This window comes from Calonectris borealis, chromosome W (genome assembly GCF_964195595.1).
Source record: "Calonectris borealis chromosome W, bCalBor7.hap1.2, whole genome shotgun sequence".
NCBI lineage: Eukaryota > Metazoa > Chordata > Aves > Procellariiformes > Procellariidae > Calonectris > Calonectris borealis.
This window is the reverse complement of record NC_134351.1, coordinates 30,690,081-30,709,615: the sequence shown is the minus strand read 5'-3', so window position 1 is coordinate 30,709,615 and position 19,535 is coordinate 30,690,081. Positions and strand designations below refer to the sequence as shown.

The 19,535-nt window shown below is 48.2% G+C and overlaps 1 protein-coding gene across 1 annotated transcript in view; it reads right to left on the bottom strand.

The window, feature by feature from the left end:
- LOC142075099 (E3 ubiquitin-protein ligase RNF38-like) overlaps positions 1-18,851 on the bottom strand; it is a 342,549-nt gene extending 323,698 nt beyond the window's left edge. Inside the window, exon 1 of the mRNA XM_075136117.1 lies at positions 18,231-18,851. Coding sequence (XP_074992218.1) covers positions 18,231-18,741 — 511 coding nt within the window. The 5' untranslated portion in view covers positions 18,742-18,851. The remainder of the gene's footprint in view (positions 1-18,230) is intronic.
- Positions 18,852-19,535: the final 684 nt, after the last annotated feature.

Below are 19,535 nucleotides of genomic sequence, written 5' to 3'. Positions count from 1 at the left end.
GGCCACCCTTAACTTCCTGCTCACCTTCCCTTAGGAAACAGCCCCATTCTTGCTGCTCCCTTGCAATTAGCTCAGGCCATCTCAAGCCCTGAACTAAGTACCGGTAGAGCCTGGCCCTCAGGCTGTGCTGGAACTTGCCTTCACAGCCCCCATTTGACCTCCAAACCCTGCGGGAGGCTGTGGTCACTATGCAGAGGCAGATTACAGCCCTTGCAGGCTGCTTTAGCATCCTCTGCACCCAGCGCACCCCCTGCCCCCCAGCTCCCTAAACCCTTCCGTGAGATTTGAGCAAGGGTATGGGAGTTTGTTAGTCGGATGCGGCCAATGCTGCTTATCCAGGGGCCTACCAAACAGGTATTAGCTGCTCAGCAGTAATTATCTCCCAGCTTTCAGGAATGGCCCTAGACTGGGTCACCCCCTATATGGAGCACAATGACCCCATGCTCCAGAACCCTGATGACCTAGTTGCTCTTCTGGAGTGTGTTTTTCAGAGACAGCAATTGTGCAGCTGTGACTGAGGCTGCCTTACTGGAGGGGAGCCAGTGGGATGCTGACTACACAATTTGTGAAGTTGGCCATGGAAACTGGGTGGGAAGGGTGAGCCCTTATGGCTCGCTATAGGTAAGGGCTGACTGAGGCCCTCAAAGACGAGATGGTCAGGGTGGACCCACCCCAGAGGCTGGGGCAGCTCTCAGGCCTGGCTATCACCCTGGAGAGGTGCCAGATGGCGTGCCAGAGAGAGGATGCCCAGATCCTTGGGGGAGCTCAGCCATGCTTTTCTCTACCTCCCTTACCACCCCGTCATAGCTTAAGTTGTGAATGCTAACAGGCGGCAGATAATTGGGTGTATGTGTGGGTGAATGTCTGAAATTGAACTTTTGAACTCTCAGGTGGAAGCCTGCTACTTGCTAGCTGCAACTGGTATAGGCTGGTCGGAAATTTTGATAACACCTGGACTAAACAAAAGTGGCATATCCTGCATCCTCCAATTAATAAAGAGACACGAGACAGAACCACTGATTAGGAGGCCGATCACACATTGTGCTTCTGCACATAGACTATTTAGATTGGGAAGAACAGGGCCTTGGGGTTCAGAAAAGACAAGCTGGTGCCAAAAAGAAGGGTTCTCGAAAAGAAGAAGTGGTCTCGAGGGGGAGGGAGGGGCGTGGGGGGGAAGGTGAGTGAAGATCCTGGAAGTGGGGAAAGATCCTGGAGATCAGGGTGATGTGTGGAGACAAATGCTGGGGGGATCACAGAATGGTTGAGGTTGGAAGGGACCTCTGGAGGTCTTCTGGTCCAACTCCCCTGCTCAAGCAGGGCCACCGAGAACCAGTTGCCCAGGACTATGTCCAGATGGCTTTTGCATTATCTCCAAGGAGGGAGACTCCACAACCTCTCTGGGCAACCTGTCCCAGTGCTCGGTCACCCTCACAGTAAAGAAGTGTTTCCTGATGTTCAGGCGGAACCTCCTGTGTTTCACTTTGTGCCCATTGCCTCTTGTCCTGTCACTGGACACCACTGAAAAGAGCCTGGCTCTGTCTTCTTTGCACCCTCCCTTCAGATATTTGTATACATTGATGAGATCCCCCCCGAGCTTTCTCTTCTCTAGGCTGAACAGCCCCAGCTCTCTCAGCCTTTCCTCATATGTGAGATGCTCCAGTCCCTAAATGCCCAGGGACCTTGGCCAGTAATGCCTGAGACCGATAACTGCGAGTAGCGGCACAGCAGGAATTGATCCAACTTTCCGCTCAATCTTCCTGGACCAATCTCCCTGATGGGAAGGGAAGTTAAGACCTGACCTAGTGAATGTAACACTGGGGGGAGGAAGCGAGTGAATGAGTGAGTGTGTGAGATAATCAAGTAGGGTAAAAGCTCTAATCTTGTTGGTTCTTAAATAAACCCCAGTATCCAGATCCACTATGGGTTGTCTTTTACTCTGTCTCACCCGTGACACCCTGCCAGAGGATGAGCCCATGGAAGTAGGTGCCATCCAGCCACACCCCTCATCCCAAGAGTAAGAACACAGATGGAGGGAAGGGGTATGCTTTTACTGCGGTGAAAAAGGCCACCGTGTTGTCATTTACCCCAACAAACCTCCTACCCTGACCGCCGCAAAGGCCTTTTATCCTCTTAGTTTTATTAGAATTGGTCAAAATGTTAGAGGCAAAGACAACCCCTGTAAAAAAAAATTCCATGTTTTCTTCTTTCCCCTCACATCCCACTGCTGGCATCCAGGTTGCCACGAAACACAACAGAACAGGCAATCTTTGGGGAGGTTTCTTTTTTTCTCCCCTCTCTTGTGCTTTTTTCTTTTTTCGGGGTGGGGTGGGGGTGAGACAACGACAAAAGTTTCTCAAGTGATATTTTTTCCTTTTTCCAATGTGGCACTCTTAAAAGTCTTCCTCAGTTTTGGAACCATCACTGAGTGACAAAAGAAGAATGGAAAATAAACCCGGATCTCGCAAATGGTCAGAGGCTGAGAGAGCCCTTGAGAAAGTGTCATATACGCTTGCTCTGTTCTTATCCCCTTCTTTCGACATCCACTTCTGGTCACTGTCAGTGAAAGGATACTAGGTGGACCTTAGGTCTGACCCAGTATGGCTGTCATTACGTTTTCAATCAGTGGAATAAATGGGGAAAGGGAAAAAGGGAGACCGGAAGAGGGGAAAAATGTAAAAAGCAATTTTTGTAATTAATTTTGTAATCACTTTTATTTATAAAACAAAAAACCCTTCCATTTCAAAACCCATGGAACTCAAAATCTTTGAGCATTTTCAAGGATTTTCTTTTTAATTCTGACTTGTTCTATCATAATTCTACTCAATTTATATAGTCATCAAAAATATGCTTAGCAGTCTGAAAATTTTCCTCTGTGGAAAAATAATTGACTTTGCATCAAAAAAGACCGGAAAAAAAGCTTTTCTGATGAAAATGTGCTTGGTTGTTTCTTCTGTTTTGTTGTGCTTGGTGCTGTGCATGGAAAGAGTGAGCATGTCAATATCCTACGGTTCGTTATCTCCACATTACAGTTGGAGACCCGTTGAAATTCAGTGGGTGTACAGGGCAGGAATCACCTGTCCTATTTACACAATAAAATGTGGGACATCTAGTCACCCCAAGCTCCTTTTCCAAGTCAATAGCACCCCCAGAGGGTGATGCATGACACAAGATGATTATCTAAGGTAGATTAGATGGCTCACCCCATGGAGCAGCCCATTTCTCTCCAAGATGGCTAGCTCAGTGTCAGGGCTTGTCCTGGTTTCGGCTGGGATAGAGTTAACTTTCTTTCTGGTGGCTGGGGGGTGCGCTGTGTTTTGGCTTTGGTATGAGAGGAGCGTTGATGGCCCATTGATGTTTTGGTTGTTGCTGGGTGGTGCTTGCACCGGGGACTTTTTGGCCTCCCATGCTCTGCCAGGTGCACGGGAAGCTGGCAGGGGGAGCATAGCCGGGGCGGCTGACCCAGCTGGCCAATGGGGTATTCTATACCATGTGACGTCATGCTCAGTATAAAAACCGGGGGGGGGGGAGGCTCTCGCGTTTCGGGACACGCGGGGCGTCGGTCGGCGGGTGGTGAGCAGTTGCATTGTGCATCGCCTGCTTCGTATATTCTATTATTGTTGCTGTTCTCATTGTTATTATTACTGTTCTACTTTGTTTTATTTCCATTATTAAACTGTTTTTATCTCAACCCACGAGTTTCCCTACTTGTGCCCTCCCGATTCTCTCCCCCATCCTACCGGAGGTGGGGGGGGAGCGAGCGGCTGCGTGGTGTTTAGTTGCTGGCTGGGGTTAAACCACAACAGGGCTGCAGGCAAATGACTACACCACCGACTAGTCCCTGGCCTGAGGTTAATCTAATTGAACAAGACGTGGAAAACTACTGGCCATGACATGAGAAATTGCTGGACATGACAGATAACTGTCAAAGTGCTGAGTGCAATAACAGGCCTTCATTGCCCTAACCAACCTTACCTGAGACTCCCACTCACATACCCTCTGCTCACTGGTCCAGGAGCTCCATTTAAGCTCAGGCCCAGACTACATGTCCTCGCCTGAGCTATGTTGTTGGTATACTTGTCTCCAGTCCTGTCCCTTGTCATTCCTGACATGTTGATTGGACTTCCCAGATTGGCCTCAGACCTGACTTGTTACCTCACCTGTGTCTGATGATTGTTGGACTGTTGATGGAACCTGCTGCTATCACCACCCCTGCTCTGCTCACCCTGCTCAGATACTGTGGTGTCGTGCCCTTTTTGGTTAGGTCACTGCCCCTGCCTGCGCTGTGGTTGCCCTTGTGTCAGAGTCCAATACTCTCTGACCAGGTTCTTTTAATTATTCCACATCAGGAGGGTTTAATGTTTAATATCAGATTTACTTATTTGTAGGTATTTGACGTTACGTGGGATTTTTGATTTAGCAGAGTGATACAGCAACATACTGAAATCACAGCACAAACACACTATAGCAATTGCAACATATAGTTGGATCACAATACAAACATGATTCCCGTTACCGATATCTATATGCTCACCATCACGACACTGAGCATCCCCAGTTGCCAGGAAGGAATACGTGGGTTGAAGCCAGCTCAAGCCTGTTGCTCTCTTCAAAGTTCACCTTGCTGGTTGTCCGGTTTTTATGTTCTGTGTTGGGCTGAGCCACATATACACTTCCCCCATGTTGGTCTGTCTGGCTTAGGAAGATAATACTCTCTAGTGATTATTTTAGGGAAGGCCATTTACATAACCAGTTGACCCACTCAACTGATACAGCTGTTTATCTAAAACAGACCCCTTTGTGTTGAGATAAGTTCAGCTTCCTTTACGATAGGTGTGGTCACTTCCTATATTCTTTTCTGAGCTTCATGAGCACATCACCCTTGCCTATCTTCTCTGAGCCTTCTTCCATTGTAGGGGTTCCTTGATCGGTCACACCTTGGTTCTCAGCTCACCTTTCCTCATGGAGCAGTTCTCCTCTTGCTGCTCCTTGACAGTTAGCTCAGGCCTCGTTGAGCCCTGAGCCGAGTGCCACGGAGTCTGGCTCTCAGGCTGGACGGGGACTTGCTCCCATGGCTCCCCCACAGCTCCAGGCTGACCTCCAAACCCTGCAGGAAGCTATAATCAGCATGCAGAGGCAGGTCACAGCCTGCCCTTGCCCCCCCACCTCCCCAAACCCTTCAATGGGCATCAGGTGAGGGTATGGGGATTTATTAGTGAGATACAGCTAATCTGTACTGCTTATCCAACAGAAATTAGCCACACAGCATTAATAATATCCTGGCTCTCAGGGATGGCCCTAGACTGCGTCACCCCCTATATGGAGTGCAATGACACAGTGCTCCAGGACCCTGATTATTTATTCATTGCTCTGGAACAGTTTTGGGGGAGACTGCAATCATGCAGCTGAGGCTGCCTTGCTGGAGCTCTGGCAAGGGAGTCAGTCAGGCACTAACTACACAATTCAGTTCAATTCAATTCAGTAATTCATGTAGTAGGCCATGGAAACCGTGTGGGAGGAACCAAGCCCTTATGGCCTGTTACAGATCAGGGTTGACTGAGGCTCTCAAAGATGAGCTGGCCAGGGCTGACCCACCCCAGAGCCTGGGGCAGCTGTCAGACCTGGCTATCACTCTGGAGAAGTGCCTGATAGCACACCAGAGAGAGCGTACCTCCGCATTTTGCTCCACCTCCCTTACTATCCCCAGAGGAGGAGTCCATAGAGGTAGGCAAAACCCAACCTCACCTCAAGAGTGAAAACGCAGGTGGAAGGCAAGGGTATGTTTCTACTGTGGTGAGAAAGGCCATTGTGTTGCCACTTGCCCCAACAAATCCTCTACCCTAACCGCTGTGAAGGGAGTGTGGTCAGGGGCATCTGCACAAGGTGAGGGGTATTGTGAGTCCAGGATCATCACCCTCCCAGGTGGGCACACCATCTAAACTACTGCTCTGATAGACTCAGGACATCCCATTGGTTTATGGCCTCTGAGTCTGAAAAGAGTGCCCAGCCCTGACCCACCCCAAGCACAGTCATTGCTATAAGATGGGAGGAGAACCCGAGATTGGAGGGGGCATTACTCATGAGACTTTTCCCCTTTGGGTAACCATGGCACCTGGACACTGAGATTTTGCCCTTCCTCATCCTGCACACACCCCTCTTTCTAGTCATCCTCAGGCTGCCCTGGTTATGGAAGCAGAACCTATCGTTAACTGACAATTGGTCTTCTTGGGCTTTCCTGTGGAAAGGGGATATTCAGAGCCTGAGGACAAGATCTGGCCCTGGGATCCTCTTGGGGCTGTCTCCCCCACCACAGCACCCTCTGTGACTTGACCCAGAGACTCCCATGGTCCTGGCTCTACATCATGTGAGCAGTTGTCCAGGTTGAACATACCTCTGCCTCAGTCACTGGATCCCTCGCTCCCAACAATGTTCCTAGATGAGTACAGTGACTTTGCAGATGTCTTTGAGAAGAAGGGGGTGGAAACACTACTGCCCTATTGCCCGTATGACTGTCCCATTGACCTGATCCTAGGAAAGGAGGAGCCTTTCAGATGCATCTATGCCTGGAATTAGCAGCTCTTGAGGACAATCTGGCATGCGGGTTCATCTGTCCCCTCCATCTCCCCCACCGGGGCCCCCATATTTTTCAGCAAAAAGAATGATGGAGGTTTCTGCCCCTGCATAGAATACAGGGGGTTGAATGATACAATGGTTAAAAACCGTCACCCTCTTCCTCTCATCCTGAAGCTCTTGGTACGTCTGCAGGAGGCTCATTGGTTCACAAAGCTGGACCTGAGAGGCTCCTACAACTTGCTCGAAATCCAGCAGGGGGACAAGTGGAAAACTGCTTTCCACACCAGGTACAGCCACTACGAGTATCTTGTGATGCCATTTGGTCTCTGCAATGTTCCAACCACCTTCCAGCATTTTATAAATGATGTCCTGAGGGACTTGCTTGATAACTCTGTCGTGGCATACCTGGATGACATCTTGACTTTTTCAACCACTCAAGAGGCTCACGTAGACTACATGCAGGAAGTCTCGAGTGACTTGTGACAGAAGCATCTCTATGCCAAACTCAAGAAATGCTCCTTTAAGAAATTGAAACGGGCATTCACTTACAGCTGCATTCCTAGACTACCCAGACGGCCTTTCTTTGTAGAAGTGGATGCCTTAGACGGAGCCGTAGGGGTCATCCTCTCTCAGAAGGTCAGCCCTAAGCGGGAGCTCCACCCCTGTGCCTTTTTCTCTCAGCAGCTCGCTCCCACTGAGACGAATTACAACATCTGGGACAAGTTGCTCCTGGCAATCAAAGCTGCCTTTCACCTCCTCAAGGGGACAAAAGACCCAACAGTGTTGCTGACCGACCACCATAGCCTGGAATACTACTGAGGGGTGACGTGTCTCTCTCCCAGCCTTGCCCTCTAGGCCTCTTTCTTTTTGCACTTTCACTTCATTTTCGCCTAACGTCCAGGGCAGCAGAATGGCAAGGCCAATGCCTTGTCATGGAAAGGGGACTCAGACACTTCGTCACCACCACAGCAGAGGACGAGCTCACTGCACTAGTTAAGAGAAACCACTGCAAATGGTGCCCTTCTAGCAAAGCATTGTGCTGGCACAGCCTAACTTAGCCTGCAAAAACAGGACACCTGCCTGTATTGGGGGAAGAAGCTGTACATCCTGCAGAGACCGCTGCAAGCACAGGTCCTCCATCAATGCCACCATGTACCTGCAGCCAGATGCGTGGGCTGATGGAAGATACAACACCTGATTACCTGGACTTACTGGTGGCCCACAGTACAGGCCACAGTCCACGGACTTCATAGTAGACCTGCCCCCCCCCTCGCAAGGCAACACAGCCATCCTAGTGAACACCTGCGTTCATACCAAAAGGCCTCTGCAAAGACCACAGGGTCTCTTGCAGACCCTCCCCAACTCCTGACCAGCCTTGGCAGTTGGTGTCCATGGACTTCATAGTAGACCTGCCCCCCTCACAGGGCAACACAGCTGTCCTAGCGACCGTGGACCTCTTCACTAAGATGGCTCACTTTGTCCCCCTCGGGAAATTGCCCACAGACTGCCCGACTTCCTACAGTACATTTTCTGATGCCATAGCCTTTCCCAGACAGCATCATTACCGACCGGGGGAAGGGGGCGGGGGGGGCAGCAGTTTACAGCCAGATTTTGGAAGGAGCTTGTGGGGCTCTTCCCCGTACAAACTTGCCTCTCGCCCTCTCACCACCCCCAGACCAACGAGCAGACACAGAGAGTGAATCAGATCCTGGAACAATATCTCTGGCGTTACAATAATTTTCTCCAAGATGAATGGGTCACCCTCCTCCCATTGGCAGAGTTTGCTTACAACAATAACATCCTTGCATCTGCAGAGCAGACCCCATTCTTTGCTAACTTTGATTTCCACCCCCAGAGTCATCCAACCACAGCAGCTGCTTCACACACACACCTGCAACTGGTGACCTGCTTGTACAATTCCAGCAAATTCACATCCTCCTCATAACCCAGCTGGACAAAGCCAAAAGTGCCTACAAGAGGCAAGTAGGCAGATGGTGTTGCCTGGCCACAGCCTTCTCCATTGGTCACTGGGTTTGGCTTTCCAGGAAGCACATCCAGACTGCCTGACCATCTGCCAAGCTGGACCATCGTTATTTGGGGCCTTTCACCATGGCTGACCAAATCAACCCAGTTACCTACTGCCTGGAGCTCCCATGATCCCAGAAGATTCACCCAGTTGTTCATGTCTCCCTCCTGAAGCCTCAGCATCACACAGACCCCTTCCACTGCCAGCCTGTGATAGAACCTGTTGTTATCACCACCCCTGCTGTGCTCACCCTCCTCATATACTGTGGGGATGTATCCTGGTTGGTTAGGTCATTGCCCCTGCCTTTTCTGTAATTGCCCTTTGTTTTTAACTCTTTTTTTCCCTCATAGAGCAGTTCTGCTCTTGCTTCTCCTCGTCAATAATAGTGTGAGAAGTTACAGGCAGTGCTGTGAGGGATGGCTGGATTTCATATGGGGTTAAGGAGGAGACACCTAAGGGGAGCATTGGGGGCCTTTTGGGGAGTGGAGTCTTGCAAGGCCAGCAGTGCTTGGGTAACTGTATCAGTAATAACATATATGGCCATGAATGCCTTGGAACTGGTATCAGAAATACCAAATTTGGGTACAGATGTAGTAAAACTGGGGCCAACGGGGAAAACATGATTAGGGGTGATGGTTTATATGGGAGGAGAGGGGCATTAAGTGGGGGAATCCACACGGCCATCTCTTGGCAAAATGGATTGGATACCAACAGCTGATAAGAGAGGAATGTGAGTGCAAATAGTGTGCATGAATATAATACCCAAAACTCTTTGAGAGCGCGTTTGCCCAAAAGCTGATGAGGCTGAAGAGGAAGTTTGCTTAAGATAACCATGAGCCAAATTAAGCAGTAACCAGTGAATTAGCAAAAGACTTTTGAAAAAAAGGTGTCAGCTTGAAAAGAAGTATAAAAGAAGCATGAAAATTTGTAACAGTGGGGAGAAAGAAGTGGGAACAAAGCAGGAATCAAAACCTGGTTTGACACTGCCAAAAGTCACCCTGCAGACATCATGACCTCTGCCTAGGCCTGACAGAGCAGCCTCCCTGTGGGGCACTATGAGTAGCCTGCATTCTAGCTAGTGCACTGATGGTACAGAGTGCATGCAGCAGGTAGGGACCCACACCTTCCGTGTGTGTATGTGACCTCATGGGGTGCTCTCTCACCAGGAACGTAGGGAGCAGCATGGCTTCACATAAAGCTGGATCACCCACATCTCCCACAGTAAGCGTGTGCAAGTAGAGGTACCCGCAGTCCCAGGAGAGGGTGTGCATATAACTGTGTGAATGCGTGTGGGGGGGGGATTAGAACTTCTTGGGGCTAGTTATAGAAGGGCATTTAAAATTTTTTAAGTGTTTATTAATATTTTGTAAGTGTGTAGTATTGTGCTTTATCTGTTGAATTCCTGATATTGATCCTGAATGTATAGCTCACTGATTGCTGGCTAATTATGTCATTAATAAATCAATAAACCATTTGAATCCTGATTTGATTTAAACTACATGGGTTCACCAGATTTTTTCCTGCAACAGAAGTATGAGGGCAGCGAAAAGGAGGGTGATGACATGGGAAAAGGAGTAATTTATGCAAATCATGGGATCAGGGCTGTCTGGAGGCACCTGCCGGACAGCCCTGCGCTAGATCACTGCAGCTTAAATCAAGACGTTAAACAAAGACTGTTGTTCTGACCATGCCATGCAAATCAAGCCTTCTTCTGTGGTCAGGAGGATGGGAGGGAAGGGGGGCTGCTTTCCCTGCCTAGCAGGAGAACACTCTGACAGGATGGGTCAAGCATCCTGGTATCGCCATATCGGTGCCCGTTCTAGTCATGATGGCATTTTGCTAATCAGTGCCTAACATCTGACATAGTCGGCAGGATCCTGATCTGAAGTCAGCAGACTAAACGAGTATGTCTGGGAAGGAGGGTTTGGTTACAGAGGGAAAAGGTCCTCTGGGGGAAGCAGATGGGTGCTTGGAATGGGTAGGGAAATTGATGGAAAGGTATGTGCGGGAAGGGGGGGCGGCATGGACAGATCCTGAGCCATGATCCTCCCGGATGAAATGGAGAAATTGGATGGGAAACATAGTCACTAACTACTCTAAGAATGAGAAATTATGTAAGGCCACCCCAGGATTTCTGCATCACTGCAGCCCCCCCCCCGGTCCCACAGCCTGCAGCTCTGACTCCCTGGATTACTGATAGGACCTGTTGCTGTCACCACACTGCCTCTAGTGCTGTGGGACTGTGCCCTGTTGGTGAGGTCATTGCTTGGCCTGTGTTGTGGTTGCCCTCAGCTTCTGGCTCACCTTCCTCGAGGGGGCAGCCCTGCTCTTGCTGCTCCCTGACAGGTGTTTCAGTACCTAAGGCAGTCTCTTAAAGGTTAAAAAGTGACCCCACTTGATGAGTAGGTAGTCTAAATGATCATTTTAAAGTAGGCAGGGCTTTAGCAATGATAAAGAATGCCCATTCATGTCATCATGACATTACACGCTAGCTTACGTACATGACCAGTTCTGCTCCCTCTCATTTGTTAACTGAGAGAGGCTATGAAATTCTCAGGGAACAGTAAGAGTGACTGCTTTGTGAGGGAGGGCAAGCTGGGAGACAAGGGTGACAGCAAGGCAGGCCAGGGCAGTGACCTCACTTACAAGGTGTGCAGCCCCACTCTCAGGGTGCAGTGAGGACTGGCTGTTCTCTAAGGGAAGAGGAGCCAGGAGCTGAGCATGATAACAAGGCCAGCAGAAGCAGTGACCTTGCCAGCAAGGGCCCAGTCCCACAGTACCTGAGTGAGGCAAGCAGGGCAGGCCCGGGGATGGTAGCCGGATTCAACCAAGAGTCCCAATTGCCAGGCAAGTCTGTGGTGATGAGGCAGGTCTGAGGCCAGGCTGGGAAGTCTGTCCCCAGGTCAGGGTCTGCATCAGTGGGGTCTATGGCCAAGTACAGGCATGGCTGTGGTGTAGTTGTAGCTCAGGTGGGGGACAGCTGCTAGAGCCTCAGCTTAAAAGCAGATTCCAAGGGAAGTGGGGGTGGGTCTGGCTGAGGCCTCCCTGCAGAGCTGTCTGGGAGTGCTCTCCCCAAAGTCACCAGAGGGAAGGGAGGGGGGGCTGCCCTCAGCTGTGCTATATCTAAGTTGGCCCTGAGCCCAGGCAGCCAAACCTCCAGGAGGAGGGGCTGCTCTCAGGGCCCTTAAACCCACAGTACCTACCTGGGTGAGGAGAACAGAGCAGGTCCAGTGACAGTAACCAGGGTCAGACAACAGTCCAGATGGCCAGGCAAGTTCACAGTGATGGACTGGCTCAGTTTTGAAGTCTGAAATATTGCAGTGCTTTACTGAAGGCTGATTGTTAAGAAAAATTTCCAAACTATGAAAGCCAAATCATATCATCTCTCTATGTACAGAGGAAAGATTCCCAACAAAACCATACCAGGTGCTGGACAACGCTGCAATGAACACAGGTTATCTATGTGGATGCAGAAGATCAGCCATTACAAGAGAAATTAGTGAAATGTCTTGAAATGCTTTATCACCTATAGACTGATGACAAAGGTTCCCTTTTCACACAAACCATGAGTAGCAAGGGCTTGAATGAAAGCTGGGAGGCAGAGGCTCAACCTAAATAAGATGGCAGTGATTCTGGGAACAGCAACCTTGGTGATAACAGGTATGATATCAATCCCTTCGACTGAGAAAGGTCTGGGGAAGACAGTGTTTTAAGAATGAACATTTGGGGCATGTGAGTGCATTTGAGAAGATGAGAAAACAAGAACACTATACATACTCAAAACCCTTCTTAAAATAGCAAATTTCAAAACCACTTCCCGCTTCTTTCCCTAAATAGTACAAAGTACTCATTCTTCCTTCTACATTACATGTCAAGTAAAGTAACTTCTAAAAGACAGCTGTGTCTTAGATTGCCAGAGCACAAGAACAACAGCCAATAATTTTCCCCTCAACAGTGAGAAAATGTTTTCCATAGCCAGGGAGCTCTAACAACCAAATAGATATTTACTGTACTTTACACACACACAGAGAGGAAAAAAAAACCAAAACAAACCACTACTGTAGAACAAGCATAAGAGAGTTCAACCAAAAGCCATCTAAAGAAAAAAGCAACAGATAAACAAAAGCAGGAGGAAAGCAGCACCTCGACATCAGCATGTTCACATGAAGGGAGATTCACTAGAAAATTTTCAAGACACTCCCTGACATTTTGCATTCTTGTTTGAAGAGGAGGGAGTGTAGTCAGAGCATCCCTCCATGGTTTTGCAGCATCATCCTTCTCTCCTCTCTTCCAAGACAGACATTCCAAATCATTTCCTTAGAGTCACACTGAAAACATTCCTAATCCTTCCCCAGTCAGGCTTCTGACCAGCATGTGGTTTGGGATGGTTGCTGCCAGTAACTATTGCCAGATGACCACCTTGCTGAGGGATAGGGCAGGATGTCCACTCAGATCTATGGCTCACCCCTACATCTTGCATCTCATTCAGGTTTTCAACTCTATGTTTAGCTGACATCGTTCTATCTGAACTTCTGATATGAAGCAGATACCATATAAGAAGACCTGATGAATGGTTTTCAAGTGCAAGAATCTTGAAGAAAAAAAAGATTTAAAATCTTTTTCTCAGACAACATAGGTTAAAAAGATTATGTGTGCATGCAGGTTTCATTTTGCCAAGGTAACATAGAGGGTGAAGAAAAGAGGGTATAAGCAGCATGAAAAGAAGAGCAAAAGCTTTTTTTTTTTAAAAAACTAGCTCAGATTTTCCAAGGGTTTGTACGTTCATAGTCACGCTTATTAATACCCTGATAAAGCATTATTCTTTCCTTTCAGTGACAAAGCAATCATTCTTTTTAACACCATATAAATAAAACTTCTGACATAAAATTTCAGTCTCCCCAGCTGTCCCAAAGCACAACCCCCACATAAAGCAGGAAGAATACAAGAAAAGCAGCAGGCAATATGTTTTAAGTAATTTTATCCTGGAATGAAATAGCCCACAGCACAAACAACACATTTTTGAGTGCCTGTGATGCTACTTTAAGATAGGCATGAAAACATGTGTGTTGTAGCATCATTTCCAATATGGAAAAATAATGCAGACATAGAAGGGAAGTGTTAGGACATGGACTGAGCTAAAAAAATATAACTATCTATTCAACTACAAAGAGCAACTGAAGAGTTTTTAATATTGAATTCAAGTCACTTACTTAGTTAAATATGTTTGCATTGTTGCTTTTAGACACAGGACAGCTACATTTTGCTGCATGTCATTGCATTTCACTGAACTGAGGCTGTACTGTACACCGAGTTATCATTATCGTGTCTGTTATCAGTCATTTTAACTGAGGCAGGATTACCAGACATATCCTCACCATAAAAACTACAAGACGTTAGGCCTGAATTGCCTTTCAACTGCATACAGGCAAATCCAGGGCATTTTCAGTAGTGTTTATACACTGATACCAACAGAAAAATCAGGACAGGGGAAGAGATGATGGTATATGTGTGTGCATCTCCAGCTGTGTGTGTGCACGTGTGTGAGTGTCTTCCTCTGTGTATCTGTGTATGTGTATACATATGCATCTGAGTGTCTCCTTCTGTGGGGGTGTGCGCATGCGTGTCTCCCTGTGTGTGAGCATGCATCAGTATCTACCAATGTGCATGTGTGTGCACGCACAAGTATCTCTGTGTCCACGTGCATACACTCATGACTGTCTCCCTGTATGTTTATGTGCGTGCCTCCCTCTGTGTGCACACATCTCCCTGTCTTCCCGTCTGTGTGCATGTATCTGTCTCCCTGTGTCTGTTTGCACCTCCTTCTGCATGTGCATCTCCCTGCGTATGTGTGCATCTGTGTCTCCCTCTGTGTGCATGCTCTGTGTGTGCACATTTCCCCCTCTGAATGTGTGCATCTCCCTCTGTGTCCATGTACATCAGCGTCCTCTGTGTATGCATGGGGGGGAGGGTATCTCCCTCTATGTCTGTATGAATCTAAGTGTCTCTGTGTGTGTGCACACATCTGTCTCTCTGTGTGTGTGAGTAACTCCATCTGTGTCTGTGCATGTGTCCGTGTGTCTCCCTCTGGGTGCATGCTAGTTTCTCCCTCTCTGTCACATGTGTGTCTCCCTTTGCGTGTCTCTGTATACGGGTGTCTCCCTGTGTCAGCCTCTGTGAGCGTGCATGCACAAGTGCCTCTGTCTGCATGTGTGAGGGCATGTTTCTCCCTTTGTATGTGCATGAGTGTCCTCCTCTCCTATTGCACGTGCATTTGCTCAGTGGATATGGGGAGAGCAGTGGATATCATCTACCTCGAATTTAGCAAGGTGTTTGACATGGTCTCCCACCCCATCCTTGTTGGCAAGTTGGTAAGATATGGACTGGATAGATGGACCACAAGATGGGTAGAAAACTAGCTAAACTGCTGAGCTGGAAATAGTCAAGACTGCTTGACGGGGTCCTGGATAACCTAATCTAAGACCCTGCTTTTAACAGAAGGTTGGACCAGATGATCTCCAGAGGTCCCTTCCAACCTAGACTTTTTTATGAGAGGGAGACACACATGCACATATGTGTGCAGGGAGAAACATTCATGCATACATGCTCGCTTGCTACAAACATACCTATAGAAGCCTTTCTTGTTATTCTTGACATCTCTTGCCAGTTTGAGCTCCAGCTGAGCTTTTGTCTTCCTAACTGCATCTCTGCACGCCCAAGCAATATTTCTATATTCTTTGGGAGTTTGTCCCCTTTTCCATATCTCATATGCTTCCTTTTTTGCATTTGAGCTCTCTCGGTAGCTCACTGTTTAACAAGGCTGGTTTCTTGTTATGTCTACTCCTTTTCCTGCTTAGGAGGATGGACTGCTCTTGTGCTTGAGGAGGCTGTCTCTGAAAATCTCCCAGGACTCCTGAGCTCCTTTGCCTTCCAAAGCAGACTTCCATGGGATCCCTCATAACAGTTCCCTAAACAAGTTGAAATCAGCTCTTCTGAAGTCCAAGGTCTTTATTCTGCTACTTGTCTTCCTCATGCCCCTTAGGATCTCAAACTCTGTGATCTTATGGTCACTGCAGCCAAGGCTGCGATTGACAGTCACATCTCCAAACAAATCTTCCTTATTTGTAAGCAGTAGGTCCAGAAGAGCACCACTCCTAGTCGGCACATCCAGCAATTACACTAGGAAGTTGTCCTCAATGCATTCAAGAAATCTCTTAGAATGCTTGTCCACCACTGTGTTGCTTTCCCAACAAATATCAGGGTAGTTGAAGCCCCCCATAATAACCAGGGCCTGCTTCTGTTAAATATCATCTTTTGTGAAAGGCCCACATAACTGGGGAGGAGAGATAGCTATATAAGAAGTGATCTCCAATACACATACACAGATATTTCTGCAATATATAAACCAATTCAAATGTAAAAATTAAAATTCTTTCTAAATTTTTAACATGGTATTCCTTTAAAACATTTCCAACCACAAATTCCAAGGGAAAGTGGTGAACCCTGTTGTGTATAAAATATATCTAATTTTAGAGTAAGATTTCTAATGGTGTAAACATCCATACTACAGACTTCCATAAGTCATCTAAGTAACTCCCCAAGACATAAGCACAGTTACAAATATATTCTAGGAAAGGACTAATTAGTCTATTTCTCCACGCTCCAATCCCAAAGAATGATCTCTCATTGTTTGCTGTGCTCCCCGCACCAATGCATAATTACTGACTTCATATATATAAAACTTACGTTATAGATATGGTTATTATATGTATTTATATAGTTATAGATATAGGTTTTAATATATTATATATATAAAAGTTCTTATTGCCATATGCAAACAATGATGAAAAAACATCTAAGACCTCAATCCTGAAAGCACAGTTGTGCTTAAAATTTAATCATGTGGGAAATCCCAATGCAGTCTAGAAGAGAACTCCCACGTTTAAAAATAAACACATAAACTTAAGTGTTAGGGCCTCAGTCTTGAAAACATCATAGCTCCAAAATAAAAGTGAATTGAGTGGTCAAAAGCTGTTCCTCAGAGGGATATCATCATGTAACCATTTTTAACAGGAAATGGACCTGACACTTAAAAAGTCAGGTGTCAAATGGCCAATATACAGAGATTATTAGGAAGAAAGACAGGGTTTCCATAAGATGATGTTTTCCCAGCATTTTGGAGTTACCAACATATACAAGAATAAAAGAAGCCATATCAGTCTTAATAATAGTTTCAAAAGATGCTGACAGTAAAGGAAAAAAGTAGTCAACCAGCTAGGGGCTGCTTTGGATTTATATACACATGTAATTTTGGAACTGAATGCCACTCCTGAAGGATTGCAAGTTTCCCCACAAAATAAATATTCTAAAAATTAAACACTTGATGCTTACAAAAGTGTGTCAGTTCACTTTCCAATACCAATAAAGCCAAAGGGCAGTAAGAAGGCAAGCAGCCAGCTACTCATTAAGGAAATTAAGTAAGAATACATCACCCATACACTTATGCTATCTACTACATTTATCAACAGATTAGCTGTATTAGGGGGCTGTTTCTTTACCAAAGAGATCAGAGCTAACCATAGACAATCACTGAATCTCACATAATATTTTGGAGGATCAGCTAAACAGAGTAACTACAATCAAAGTTACACAGCCCTGGTATTATTCAGAATACAAAAAAAAGTTTATATGATAGTACAGACATATTTAAAGGCACAATAAAAAAACAGTAATCTCAAATTAGAAAAAAAACAACATTATACCAACAGGCTAGGAAATACGAAGACAGCACAGATACTATATTAACAATGATTATACTAAGAACAAATGTGCCCTCTCAAATTTAATTATAGCATTTCTTCTCCAACAGCATAATTTATAATGCCACATCTGATGCTAAGAAAAAAAAATATATATGAAAGGTCTCAAAGGATGGAATAACTTTAAATGCTTCTATCCTAACACCCAACTCGGGCTCTGTGGCAAGACCAATGCACCCCTTTGAGCCACACGGAGCAAGAGAGTTCAGAAACTTTCTCCAGCAGTCCAGTCCACTCAACGATTCCAACACCAGAAATACAAGGAGAAAATACGCAGAGAAGGAAATGGCTTCTCAACACAGTCCTGAAGACTCCACAAACCCCCGGTCTTGGTGAGTCTGTTTCTCTTTCCCCCCGATACACTCCAAAGTTTCAGCTGTTCGCCAGGAGGTACAAAACTTGAACAAGAGCCCCAACAAGTTTATTTGTTTTGGTATAACCCTAGCAAAGTTTTTGCTCAGTCCCTTTTCCGGGAGCGCCGACGTCTCCCCCGTGTGCGCTGCTACTCTCAAGTCACCCCCGGGCCGCGAGGCGACCACTCAAGAAGGTCACAAGCTCTGAGGGCAGAGACACCCCAAAGGAGATGGAGGGCGTAACCACGACTCTGGGCTCTCCCCCATCCCCGCGTGTTTTACCGCCTGGCGTCCAGACACCCGTCGTGTCTCCCGTGGGGACACATACCCGGCGGGGCGGGCATAACTCCACTCCACTGAAGTGTTGCGGAGGGTGTCAACTTCTGGGACCTTTGGGGGAGAAGATGAACAAAGGGGTAGTCCTGGGGGGGGAATATCCTTCCCCGCCTCACACGCACCGCTTACCTGATACAGGGGCTCTGCTGCCCGGGGCGGCGATGTGTCTGCCTCTGCCCTGGCTCTGAGTTCCTTGCTCCGGGAGGCTCGGCCTGTGTAGGGGCGGCGGCGGCTGCTGGCAGAGGGTGGGGGGAGGCGGCTGCTGGAAATGAGCGGTGCCCCCGTTCATGGCGAAGCTGAGGAAGCTGGAGTGGATTCGGGGGGGCTCCAAGAGGAGGAAGGGAGCTGGGGGGGAGGCGACGGCTGCGGCAGCGATGGGGGAGGGGGAGGAGGAGAAGAAGGCGGGGGGCGACAGCGCAGGAGGAGGGGGGAGGGAGACGGCGGAAGGAGCCACCAATCTGCTGGTGAGTCCAACTCCCCTACCCGCTTCTCCCACCTGGCGAAGGGGATCCGATCGATCTTCAACGCCGTCCTCCCCGGACTTTGCGGATTCCCGGTCGTGGTTCCGCAGGCAGGCGGAAGGAAAGAGGCGGGAGTCGGCCTGCACAGCGCAAGGTTGCGAGTTGGCGGCGATCGGCATCACTTCCCCCCGCCCGCCCCCAAGCAGTTGTCAGCAGACGGGGTCCCAACTGCCCAGACAGAGCACGAGGGGTGGTGAGCACGGCAACAAACTCCCTTTCGGTCTCCCCTCCCCTGCGAAGTAGCAGCGGTGGGGTAAGGGGGCTGCCACCGTTCGTTGTCCCCCGGTACGGGCTCAGGGGCACTGGGCGGGGGCTGAGCCTGCTAGCTCGGCAGGGGAGGCGATTAGCTGTGCCTCACGACTCAAAGGGCTAGGGCTCAGTGCAAGAGAGTAAACAAAGGCAGCATAGAAGGCTATTATACCTCTCCCTCCCCCGCCTCCGCCCTGGAAACAATAACAGCACTACGCCAGGGGAGCGAAAGAAAAGGGTATCCGAATCAGTGAAGTCCGTCTCCCCCCGCCCTTCCGTCTCGGGGACTTCGTCTGCCGTCTTGGCCCCCCTCGTACAAGATGGCAAGGTCCACTTCTCAATCCCGGCCCTGACCGGAAGAGGGGGGTGATTCCCCGCGGGTGCCTGTTCATGTATTAGATCCGCCTTTGCGTGTGTGTGCGCTTTCTCCTCTCCCTATGTAGGGTAGAGGCAAGTCCTCTATCCCCTAACGCTGGTCTGGCTGCTCTCAGGGAAAAAGTTGCTTCCTTCCTCCTCTGCTATCGGCCTCACCAGCCCAGCATAAATTATACACGGTGAGAAAGAAGAGTGCTCAGCTCGCAGCCAGCCCTGCATCTTCCCGCTTCCATACCAACTCTGTCCACTTGGATCCCAAGGCAACAGAGGGGGCCACTGAATTTCTGGA